This window comes from Thalia democratica, chromosome 2 (genome assembly GCF_965202585.1).
Source record: "Thalia democratica chromosome 2, ktThaDemo2.hap1.1, whole genome shotgun sequence".
NCBI classification, from domain to species: Eukaryota; Metazoa; Chordata; class Thaliacea; order Salpida; family Salpidae; genus Thalia; species Thalia democratica.
Genome location: NC_139166.1, coordinates 43188630 through 43201763, shown reverse-complemented (window position 1 = coordinate 43201763; position 13134 = coordinate 43188630). Strand labels below are relative to the sequence as shown.

General features: G+C 26.5%; 1 protein-coding gene across 1 annotated transcript; it reads left to right on the top strand.

Moving 5' to 3' along the window:
• The first annotated feature begins 9018 nt into the window (after positions 1 to 9018).
• LOC145829426 (putative thioredoxin-2) lies at positions 9019 to 13134 on the top strand. The gene is made up of 4 exons (XM_082937207.1): positions 9019 to 9140; positions 10736 to 10880; positions 12123 to 12246; positions 12705 to 13134. The coding sequence occupies exons 1-4, from the start codon at positions 9023 to 9025 to the stop codon at positions 12816 to 12818; spliced, it is 501 nt and encodes a 166-aa protein (XP_082793333.1). The 5' UTR covers positions 9019 to 9022; the 3' UTR covers positions 12819 to 13134.

Sequence of the window (13134 nt, the reverse complement as noted above, 5' to 3'; positions counted from 1 at the left end):
TGAGTGTTTTTGTAATAATTCGAATGTAAACTTACATTAATCTGTTTGTTAAAAGTCGTGATGTCAAGTTATAAGAATGTATATTAATTTCAACTACTAATCTAAGTCTAACAACTTATATTAGTTTTCTGTTAAAGAAAGAGATATTAAAATAAAAATACAAACTAAAAACTAATGTTTTTGTAAACTCTGAATTGTTATACGTAAAACTTTAACAAATGAAAGTCAGTTCTGCGCGCATGAATATTTTATACTATATTTTGTAAACTAGGTGAGCATTTCAAGTTAATTAAGAATATTTTAGATTTTGTGTTGATCAAAATATTTTTTTTTAATCAATTTTTATAAATTTACTTTAAAGATTTCTTAACTTAGATATGAATATACATGGTTTAGAGATGTCTCTTTAGTGCAAAAGTTTTTATAAATTAAGAAATCATTCCTTAATTATGCGATTATTAAATTATGATTCAAACCGTTTCAGAAGTAGAAAAATGATATGAACACTTTTACATTTTTAATTCTTACTTGAACCATGTACCAACTAAGATTTATTTTTTAAAACTTTAACTGATCTAAGCTCTTTAAAAAAATCCATGTTTTTTTTTAATTATTCTTCTATCTATTAATAAAGAATGAACTTCACCGCACGACCATCAACAGAGACATCATTATCAGAGACAACCTACGACCGGTTTCGTCCTTATTATAACTAATCAGGCAGGCATAGTCGCGAGAAACCGCTGTTGTGATCTAACCAACTTTTTTTTTTGCGTTTACAAACTCTGTGGAAATTGTTTTAATAGTTAAATTCTTAATAACAAATAAAACTAATAAAATAGTACATATAAATAAATTTGTTTTATTGTACTACATTTTTCAATCAAGCGCCACAGCAAAGTTGCTTAAATTAGTTAATTTAAAAATATGCATTGAATATTTGTCGGACAGTTAGAATTTTTTACTAATATGATACTAACCAAATGTCTTTTTTCAATTTCCTACAGCCATAATTACTCTGTAATAAACTAGTTGTTTTTGAGTTGTTAAAACACTTATTAGCTGAAAATTGTAATAAAAATGACTTACAATTTGCATGTACATTTTCCATGAGATATTAATGACTATATTTTTAAGTAAACTATTTATGTATTACTGTACATACAATTTTAAAAATTTTACTCAAAATAGTTTTCATTATACTTTTTCAAGCAACAACTGCAGTACAAATTTCTAACAATTAAACATCGTTATATTTTCTTATATGAATTTATCACAAGCTATTTCTTTACAAAGTACTGTTATATTTTCAGACTTTTTTTAACTAACTAGATTTTTATTTGCTGTTTTGAAATAGAAAACGAACAAAAATCAATACTAGATTTAGAAGAAATATGCATTTGTTTAATTTATAGGAAATTAAATATAATTTTTAGAACTACAAGAAAATTTAGCTAACCTTACGTCACTACTGTTTAGCAAAATCCAAGTATAAGTGCAGTCTACATCAGGGGTCGGCAGGCACTTGGGAGTCGCTTCAAAAAAAAAAAGTTGCGGACTGTAGTTGTATTTTGGTTATAATTTCACGTTTTTTAAATCTCCCGTTTAAACCTATATTATACTTACAATCTTTTTTACTCTTTGTTTCAATACATTATTTTTGTAAGTTTAATAAATTTACATGCTTGTGGACCGCAGTTTAACTTCATACGGACCGCATCCAATTTATATTAGCACGGGTCGCACTTTAACCCTTCATAGGCCGCACATTTAAGAACTTTGGTTTAAGTTATGTGGAGCTTAAATAAATTTATTTTTGCTAACTTGCATGTTAATCATAGTTATAAAAAGCGTAGATATACGGCAAATGCAAAAAAAAACGCGGAATTTTAAAACTTGGTCTTAAACTGATGTTTGATAAGCCTCTTTGTCGTTTTGTGTACGTACAGATTAAAAAAAAAATTAGGGTTATAAGTAATTGAAAATTAACAATAAAATTTAAAGTTTTAATTTATAGTAAGCAAATTATTATCAATATATATTTGTATTACTTATTAGTAAATCAATAAAAAGTAATGAACTTTACCACACGACCGTCAACAACAGCATCCGAGACAGGGAGGATGTCTAATTTGCACGAGCGTACAAAATTGCACGAAAAGTAATTTGCACAAGGGGTTACTTTTGCACGAGCAGACAATTTTGCACGGAGACATTTTTTCACAGATTAATTTTTTCTGTATAATTAGATTTTTTTTTTTAAGTTTAGTTTTTTTTACTATCACTGTTACCCCTTACCATCGGTCGGTAAGTTATTATTATTTTTTTTAATTTTTATTTTTACTATCACTGTTACCCCTTACCCTCGGTCGGTAGCTTTTTTTAATAAGAATTTTTATTATTTTTGCTATCACTGTTACCCCTAACCCTTACCCTCGGTCAGTAACTTTTTTTTTTAATCAAGTTTTTTTTTTCTGTATTTTTTCTCTCGTTCAAAATGTAACTCGTGCAATTTTGTCTTCACGCAATTTAGACCCGTTCCCCCTAGACAACCTACGACCGGTTTCGTCGTTGTTAGGACTCATTAGGCAGACAAATTCGCGAGAAATCGCTGCTAAGAACTATACCAAGCGGGCTTAAGTCCATATGCACTGAAGCGACCGTTTGTTGGTAAAGTCCGACAAATTGACTGTTAAAACTGACAACCGAGCGTAGACTAAAATCTAATAATAAGCTGACAATGTCTGAGACGTTAGGCTGTGAACAATTTGGCTGCGTCAACTTTTCGGACATTACCTACAAACGGTCGCTTTGGTGCATATGCACTTAAGCCCGCTTGGTTTAGTTCTTAGCAGCGGTTTCTCGCGACTATACCTGCCTGATGAGTCCTAACAACGATGAAACCGGTCGTAGATTGTCTCGGATACTGATATTGATGGTCGTGTTATAAAGTTTATTGTTTGTTATTAATGGCGCGAAGCATCTCAACTTTGTTGATGATGGCCGTAATATATAATGATTATTAATACATATGTTTTATTATACAACAAAATGTAAGAAAACTTTCAAGAAAAAAAATATTTTACTTACTTCAGTTTAGACATATTCTACTATATAAGACGGTGAGAGTTTTTTAATTTAAAGTAAATAAAACTCTATTATAACGAAAATAAAAGTCATTTTTTCGTATTAAGTTATATAAGGAAGTAGGTTTTTTTTTTACATTCGATTAAATTTCAAGCCTTAGTGGGTAAAACTTGCTAAGTTAGTAGTACTATTTTCGGATTAAAAATTTTAAAACGTTAAGCAAAAATAAGCTTAAGTTTTTCAGATATATAAAATTAGATTAAGGTAGATTGTAAACACTTTTTACAGTTTTGCCAAACTTTAAATTAGTTATTCATTTATTTGTATCATTTCTCATCAATGAAGAAAGCTTGCAATTATTTTTTAATTTAAATAAAAAAATCATAAACTGTCTATTTTGTTATTCTCTGACAGTCTATAAAAACTTAATATAAAAGTTTTTCCTTATCTATTTAAAATAATGTGATATCTACAAAGTAAGACAAATTATATGAGATATTTTTTGTTGAAACTCACAGTTTTTCAAAGTGACTAAATTTATGGAAACCGTGTTTACTTTTATAAAAAATAAACACGCAAAAAGTCAGTTGGTTTTTACGGTCGTAGATAAATATTTTTGTAGTTTATATTTGTCTAACCAAAAAATGTGATATCGGCAAACCAAGACAAATCGTTTAAGATGTTTTTCTGCTTAAAGTGGTTAAGAATTGTAAGCGTGATTGACAAAATAAATGATTAACAAAATAATTGAGCAAAATATTCAAAAAATAATCAAAATAAACCAATACTAATATTTGATTTTAGATATGTGTGAACCTTCAACTACCCGTATTTTCTTTACTAAATCACGTTTACAATTGTTACTTATCTTAAACCAAAAACGTCTAAATTATTTTTTATGCTTTGTAGTTCTTTTAGTTCTAATTTAATAAGAATAAGCGGAATCGTTAAAGTAGTTGTTCGCAGGAAACTTCTCTTTTTTATTTATTTTTTTAAACGTCTGAATAGTTAAAAACTTACATTTGAAATCTTTTTCCATTTCAGTTAAATAAGAATTTTAAGAGTTTAGTCTGAGTTTTATGACTTTGACACGAAAAAGTTTTAATACTCTAATCTAATCTATAATGCCGATCTATTATGTTTCTTACCTTATAATACAATACAATTGTAGTTAACAAAAAATAATTATTATTTAAATTTAAAACAAAAACCCACATCAATAATGGTCTGAACCGAATTTCTTCGACTTTCGCTAAGTTGGACAAATTTTGCCGGTCAATCTCAAATTTTGAGCTCCCACATGAATCCACTATGTAGATCAATGCGTGGGACTCATGCACAAAATTTGTCCACTTCAGTGGGAGATCATTGTTGCCAAACTCCGTCAGGTTGAACGAGTAACGTCCTAGGATTTATATTAAAATTAACTTTTTATTACTATTTATCTTATTTAATGCGCGAAGGTTGTTGTGTTAGTTGTAGTACATTTTTGTTTTTTATATCTTTTAAAATTTTTGGGTTTTTTAAAGTAGAGTTTATAATTGGAAAAACGTTAATCGTTCCAAGGGGTAGAGTTTGAGACTGATGTTTTTTTACCATAAAAAAAAAATAATAATACTTGTCGATTTGTAATGTTTTCCTAATATTTTCAAAACACAAGCTATCTGTAGATAAGATATTAAAATAAAACACAAGCTAAACTTGCATAAAAACTCAAAATAAAAATTATTTATTCTTTTATTAATTTTGGTAGGTAATGATTACGGAATGGAATTGTGCGCGGCACGCGGGTTTGAACTGACTACTGAGCGTGTCCCAATATTAGGTAACAATTAATTAATTTTAAACGTTGATCACTTGCTTTAAAAAAGCTATACTTCGTGCTCAGTAGAGCGAGGGGTCTGTTTGCTAAACAATGTTGAAATAGACATTTTTGCTAAAGTAATTTTAATTATAATTTTAATAGATAGAGAAGGTACAATTAACTTACCTTCAAAAGACTTATTGTTGTAGAGGGAAAATTAAAACTGATGTTTTTCTCCCACAAAATAATAATCACTCAAAACAGTCATGAAAAGAACTTTCCTCTTCCATATGTTTTTTATTTAAATTTTTATTACAACTAATTTTTGTGTTGGTCTGAAGTTGTTGTCAGTTAGTTTTAAAGTATGTACTAATGATCACCTTGTTTTTTGGTTAATCAGACTGGCATTTTTGCCTAAAAGAGTGAAAACTATAACTAAACCAACATCATCTGTTTGGTCTATAAAAAAGTAAAAATTTTAAATAAGTTGTTATTAATTTTTTTTTGTATGCTTGTTATTTTAATAGTTATTAATCTTAAAAATTTATAAAAAGTCATGTTTTGATTATAAATATTTAAAACTATCTTGAATGAATTATGTTTTCATACTCAAAATATTAAATGATTTTTTAATGAATGAAAAATGAATACAAAAAAGTGTAAAATAAAAATATGTGTCTTCTTGAGCTTCATTTTACTAGGCTAAAATTTTATAGGCTACGTTTTAAGAATGGTGTTATAAAATACAACCATTAAAATTAAACCAGGATAAGTACCACCATTATAACTCAGGCTAATTTGATTTTTTTTAAACTCAATCTGGTTTCACTGTTTTTGCAATTTCAGTCTAGTTTAGATATTTTTCTAAACCTCAGGCTGTTTTTTATGACTTAAACCTTTTTTTTAAGTATCATACACCGCTGCTTAAAGATTGGAAAAGTCAGGAAAAACTAGAAAAAATGATAGATGTCAGAACAAATCAAGAAAAAATAAGGGCTTATGAAAAAAAAGTCAGGAAATTTGACTAAGTTCAAAAAACATCAGATTTTGTCAGATCAAATTTATTTTCAAAATTCTTTATTTTTCAAAGCCTTCAAGTGGTTAAAAATTAAATGAAAATCCTTAAAGTCAGACTAAAATTGCAAAATTTTCCTAAAAATTTCCAAAATTACTTAATTTCTAATGCCTTCATCTGATAAAAATTAATAAAATGTTCTTTATATAACTGCAAATTTTTCTAGTAACATGTAGTCACCCCATCTGCAGTAAAATATGAGCAAAAAGGTCAAGTTGACAATCTGCCCACATACAGTTAACCAGACCCAACTGAGACTTTGGATGTTGGCCCACCAATAGATAAATTATTAATTAGGTAATGGAAGTTAGATTATTGGATTCTGCAAAAAAAAAAACTGTTGTTTTAACCTGTATAGAAATAAAATTGAAAGCTTTATACAGTTTTAAGTGTTTCATTATGTATCCTAGAATAAGTTTAAATTGAGAGTTTGATTTATAAAAATCAAGAAAATTTTAGTTAATAGGAAGGAATAATCAGGAAATTTTTCTCAGCTTGATCTGTGGCAACCCTGTTTAAAAAAAAAACTAACAAAGCCTTTTTTAACAAACGCAAAAATTACATAAAATTTTAAAACAAAATTTCTAAGTAAATTTCTTAGAGTTTTAAAAAAGTTTTCAACTAACCATTAAGTACTATTGCCTAAGCATTGCCAGTAGGGTACTATGGTACGCAATCTTTAGCTAAAAAATGCTGTGTTCAAAAATCAAAACAAAATAAACTCAGTTTAAAAAACTAGCTAGCCTGAATTGTCCTGGTTAGTCTAAGTAACCTGAAATTATTTTTACCATGACTATTACTTATAACAGGGTTGATAAAAAACTTGGAATTTGACAATTTAGGCTAAAGAACCTAGAAAAACCTGGAATTTGAGAAAATTTGAAAAAAAATCTTGAATTTTAAACAACTTTTACATTTTAAGTAATAAAATTTTGTTATGGCATGAAATATCTACCCTGTAGATGATTTTTTTTGCAGTTATTAAATTTTTTTTTATTAAAAAATAGATTTAAAGTAGCTTTACAGTATTTTTCAATATTGTTATACTTCTTAGCACAGTTTTTTACCTTAAACTTAGCTCTAAACTAAAAGTAGACCCAAAAACATGTGCTTTTAAAACCTGGAAGAAATTTGTCAAAAAAATTTGGAAACTCTGATATAAAATGTATATAAAATAAATCTATAAATTATTATGCACTCTTTAAAAATTCCATTACTGCCAACATTGACTATGAAAACCACAGTCTACTATGAGCACCACACCATTTCCTCCTAAGAGCACCTCACCATTTTATCCTTATTTTTAATTTTTGTACCAAGACAACCAGTTAAAGTACAAATATTGGTAAGTAATAAGCAGGAGTAAAATTTTATAACTCTATATTTTTCTAAAAAGCACAATTTAATAAAAGCATGATTATTTGTTTCATTAATCTTGATTCATTTAAAGTATGTAATTAAATATATGTACTATGTAAATTTTCAAAGTACAAATATAAATACTAAATAAATACTCAAGACTTCTAATGTCACCAAATATGTTTTGTTTGTATGGTAAAATTTTGCTTTAATAGTTATTTGTAAAGTTTAATGGCTTTAAACATGATTGTATTATGTTTAATTGTGGTCAATAAAGTCAAAAAATTACTAGATACACACTGTCAGTTAGGTATGCATTTTTGTGCTGTGTTCAAAGTGTGTACCTAGTTGATAGGTTATTCTACTTTAAAGCTGGATAAAAAATCTGATAATGATAATAATAAATTGGTTGTCAACAGTGTAAAATTTCAGGGTGTTTATCTACCACAAGCAAAAGATCTCTTGTGAAACATGTAAACAATAAAAATTATTAAATGGCTGATTCAAAAAAACTTGAAATTTAAATATACAAAATTATTCTAACAGTCCAAAAAACAACCAAATCTTGACAGATACTTGTTCTCCATCATCTTAAACTTCATCTTCTTTTAAAAATGTTTTGTTTTCCAATACAGGTTGTAAAGCAGCTGAAATTTGTTAGGTTCAGGGTTGCCACTTTACCTGAAAACCTGTAAAAACCTGGAATTTGTCAATTTAGGCAATAAAAACCTGGAAAAACCTGGAATTTTAACAATGTTCACATGTTCAGTAGTAAAATTTTGATTTGACTCAAAAAATCTATCATATAAGTAAAAAGTATGGTCAGCATCAATTTTTTTTTTCTATTAAAAAACATTTAAAGTAGCTTAACAGTATCTTTTTGATGTTTCTATAATATTTAACACAGTTTCTTACCTTAAACTTAACTTAAAACTAAAATTAGACCCATAAATGTGTACTTTTAAAACCTGGAAAAATTTTTGAAAAAACAAGTGCCAACGCTGTAGCTGTTACTAAAAATAAAGATTTTTATACTGTTCATAGATTATAGTCTTCATTATATGTTACTAACATTTTAAAGTATGCACAAAACTGTTTAAAAAAATTATTCTAAAACATTTAAACTTTTTTTTTTTTTTTTTATAAAATTTTTACTTCTAAACTTTTTTAAAATACTTTTTGACAGAATTTTTTAAATATATTAAGGAACATTTCCTGAAAGTTTTAGGTAGTTATCTCAAAAAAATGTAGAAGGAGATAGATTTTTAGTAAAATAGTCTATTTTTGCCGTTTTAGTTTGCTCCTCCCATAAGGAACCTTTTGTTGCCTCCAACTTTGACCGCCTATATCTCAAAAATTATTGAATTTTTTAATTCTGTAAAAAGCATCTTGAAGCTTAGTAAAAACCATAGTAAATAAGATCAAATTTCGAAAAAAGTGATATAACCCCCCTATGCCCTTAATCTATATCTAATATTATCTATAATAATCTATAGTATTTATTCTAATTTTTAATAAACACATATATACACCTACTTTAGCTACTATTCTTTCCTTACAGTATACATTTTTTTACAGAGATCCATTGAAAAGTGTCAACTTGTTGTAATGTGTTAGTCTAATAAAGAACAAATACTGTTAGTTTTTATTATTGACTGATTTTTAATAAATTTACTTAATATTTGATAGAATTTAAAATGGTTATGAATTGTAAAAGAGTTTTACTACTACAAACAAGCTATCTTAAGAAGCTGAGTGTCAAACCATTTAGAAGTGCTCATGTTTTAAAACTGAAAACACCGAATCCTGTTCAAAGTAAGTTTAAATGGATAACATAAAACTTCAATCATCAAAAATATAGTAAGTTCTGAAATAAGTAGTGTAGGGATTGGCAGTAATTTTTTATTAAGCATAATAAAAGAGTTCAACAGCAAAATTTTAATAAAAGGAGCATTAAATTAGCAGTAACGCTTACTTATAGCTTAATTAACAACAAACTTCTTGATAATAGTGATTGGCTTTGTACTTTGAGAGGAGTCAAATGTGTACAAAGACACTTTTTCATAAAGGTTAATTTTTGTACAAAAACACTTTTGCACGAGGGATCGCTTTTTCATGTTAATAAAAAAAAAAATTAATAAAAGGTTAATGGTAATATTGATCATAAAAGAAAATAATAGATAATGAATTTTCAACTTGTGCTTAAATATCTTCATGCAAAAAATTCATTGTTCAAAAGTGTCCTTGTGCATTTTTGTACTTTTATATATACTAAAACTTTTATATATACTAACACTTTTATGTATATTATATTATGTTATTAAATTTTTAGTAATAAAATATTATATTAAAAATACAGAGTTACCAAAAAACCTGGAATCTTGGAAAAACCTTGAATTTGACAATCTAGATAAAAAAAACTTGGAGCTTCGAACAAAAATTACAAAAATTTTGGGTTTTAAAAGAATTTCTACATTTAAAGTAACAAAATTTGATTTGTTATGATGTGAGAATATCATTAATTTTTTTAAATTAAAAAACACATTTAACGTTGCTTTGCAGTTTATTTTCAATCTTGTTATATTATATAAAACAGTTTTTACCTTAAAATTATTTATATACTAAAATAGACCAAAAAAAAAATTAGTAAATCTGGAAGATATTTATAAAATCTGGAAAAAAGTTTTAAAAAACCTTTGGCAACCCTGCAAATAGATAAATCAATTCAGTAGTTGGTTGTTAAGTGTTTAAAAAACAAATTGTTAGATAAATTCACATTGCACTGAGTAAATTAGGGAAATGCTTATCAGGCTTTGTATTATTCAGGGTTGCCATAAAACCTGGAATCATGGAAGTACTTGGAATTTGAGAAATTTTGAACAAAAATCACTAAAAAACCTGGAATTTTAAACATTTTTTCATGTAAATTTATCAAATTTCAAATTTTCACAAAAAATACTTACCCTTGGTTGGTAGTATTTTTATTATTATTTTTTTAAATAATTTTTTGTTTATTTATTTATTTATTTATTTTTGATGTTAGCAGAGTGTCACTTGTGCAAAAGTGTCACTTTGTGCAATCATGCAAAAGTGTTTTTGTGCATATTTAATCGTCCCCACTGGGTGTATCTCAAAAGTTACTTAAAAAAATATTTCATATAAAAGGTATTTCATATAGTTTAGCTTTTAAATAAGAGCTAATGTTAGTTATTATAAAAATAGTTGGATTCCCATGGCCCTAAGTTTATGTAATGAAAATAAAAATAAATAATTTTTCTAGATAGATACTCTATCAAAACAAGCTCATATGGCATAAGTTTAGCTGAAATATTAACTTTGTATACCATTCTAGAATACTATCTTATTTTTAGTCTTGTTTAATTGTCTAAATTCACTTAATTATATAATAGGTGCTTCAACAAGTCTCATAAAAAAGAACTTTATTCAAACCTCAACAATTTTGAATTCAACAAATTTCAATGTTCAAGATGAAGATGACTTTAAAGAGAGGGTTCTACAATCTAAAGTTCCAGTAATTGCTGATTTTCATGCTGAGTAAGTTTACATGCATTTGTGATGTAACAATCTATCTTTTTAAGTCAGTTTAAAGTGTTAGTCTATTTAAAGGAATAGTTTTAATTAAGGGCATGGAGGGTTCAACTTTTTTTTTTGTTAGGAGAGCTATTTAAAAAAAAACATTGGCATTTATATGAAAGCATTAAGTACAAACTACAAGCCTAGTTTTATAGAATACATTTTTTTTAACTTTTAAGACATTGTAATTTTTGTAAAGTTTACAATACAAACGTATGGACCGCAAATTTTTTGAGATCAATTTTTTTGAAATTTTAAAGATAACTAAAAACCTATTTTCTCCTTCATTTTTTGAGCTAGGGACCTTAAACTTTCAAGAATAGTTCCTTTTATGATTTAAAAGACTTTTATAGTTGCAAATAAAAAAATTAAATTTGACTAAAAATAAAAAACATAAAAGGTGTTTTTTTTAAATAAAGGATTTATTTTTAAAAAATAAAAAAAATTCTGCATTAAATCTTTTTAAAATTTAATAATGGACCTTTTGTGAAAATTTAAAGCAGATTGGTTAAAAAATGAAGGAGAAGATAGATTTTAATGAAATTTTTTTTTCGAAAGTTTTTGTTTACGCCTCCCATTAGGAATCTATTGAGCACTAGGACTTTAATCAATTATATCTCAAAAACTACTTTGGATTTTTTAAGAGCTTAAAAATGTCTGATATCTAAGACAAAACTCTATAAAATAAAATCAACTCTAAAAATCAAGGTGGACCCCTATGCATTTAATTCCATATGTACTGTACATTGGTTGTAATTTTTATATTCCTAAAATTAAGGTTGTCTTTCACACATTCTAGTACTCTAAAAACTATAAGTGTAGCCAAACTTGATTTATTGAAAGTGTAGTAAAAATAATGTTTTAAGTATTCACATATTACCTTTTATTTAAACAACTCCTCTAAATTTGTTTATGAAATTATCATAGAAAATAATGTAACATAAAATGTTTTCTAAATTTAGTATGACAACTGTTTTATAGATTATATAATAAGTTGTAAAAGAAACTGCAAGCCAATAGAGCACATATTTATTTACTACATGAATATAAGTTTAATTAAAGAAAAGTCAATAGACTTTTCTGTCTGTATAAAAATATATTTTTTACTTTACTATACATATTGATCAGTGTTGTTATAATATTAAATCTCATCAAATGTCGTTATGTGAATTATCACTATAAAGTAGTATTCAAATAACTCAGATGGTGTGGTCCTTGTAAACTTTTGGGTCCTCGCATTGAAGCTGAAGTAGACAAGCAATCAGGCAAAGTTTTGCTTGCAAAGGTTGATATTGATGACATGCCTGAAATCGCAATGCAATACAAGGTGATTTGTTTTAAACTTTATCGAAAACCGTTTAAGCACTGATCAGTAAAAAAAAAATTAACTACAATAATCTCCAACAAATGTATAAATTAGGTTAATTTTGTCTGAGTAAATATAAAAAGGTTTTTATAAGTAAATTTTGTTTAACATCACGATCAAATGTATAAGTTTATTTAATAATTATATTGCGCAATTATTAAGTAATTGTTATATTGCTTATTGTGCAATGTTGGACTAAGGCATCAAAGTCTGAGCCCTATAAACAGGACACACAAGAAGAATAAATAAATAAAATAAACTCGTAAAATTTAGTTCAAATAAGTATTTTGATTACTCTAACTTCTGTGACTTTATTATTTTCCAGTTGTTTGGTTGATGAGAAGTTCAATAGTAATATTAATAATATATAGCAATTTGAACATTAAATATATTTATACTAATTGGAAACTATAAAACAGATAAGCGCAGTACCGTCAGTTGTTCGTTTTAAAAATGGAGAAGAAGTTGATCGCTTTGTTGGAAACTTAGATGACGATCTTTTAGCTCATTTTGTTAGCAAAGATACTACTTAATTTAATAATTGCAACTGTTGCATTGAGGAGTCTTTAATTTTTGATATATACCTTAAGTTTTTCTTTGATTAATTCTAGAAATTGTAAGTATTTAATGCAATAATTCAGTCTAGAGCTAGATAATTTAGTGTTTTCCTTTTACTTCTCTGATTATACTTACAAGTTGTTGAATACAATTATTTTAGGAGCAATACTTAAATTATTGATAAATATTTTTTTACATTTGTTTATTTTACCAAAAATGTGATAAAAATGTTTTTAACAGTAATTTTTTCGAAATACCTTGTATTTTAATAAATCAGTATGTATTTCATCG

Excerpts from the sequence above, each read along its gene's own strand:
- LOC145829426 (XM_082937207.1), top strand. The coding sequence starts at position 9,023 with ATGGTTATGAATTGTAAAAGAGTTTTACTACTACAAACAAGCTATCTT. Across the intron at positions 9,141-10,735 it reads AACACCGAATCCTGTTCAAA|GTGCTTCAACAAGTCTCATA; the intron begins GTAAGTTTAAAT and ends ATTATATAATAG. Across the intron at positions 10,881-12,122 it reads ATTGCTGATTTTCATGCTGA|ATGGTGTGGTCCTTGTAAAC; the intron begins GTAAGTTTACAT and ends CAAATAACTCAG.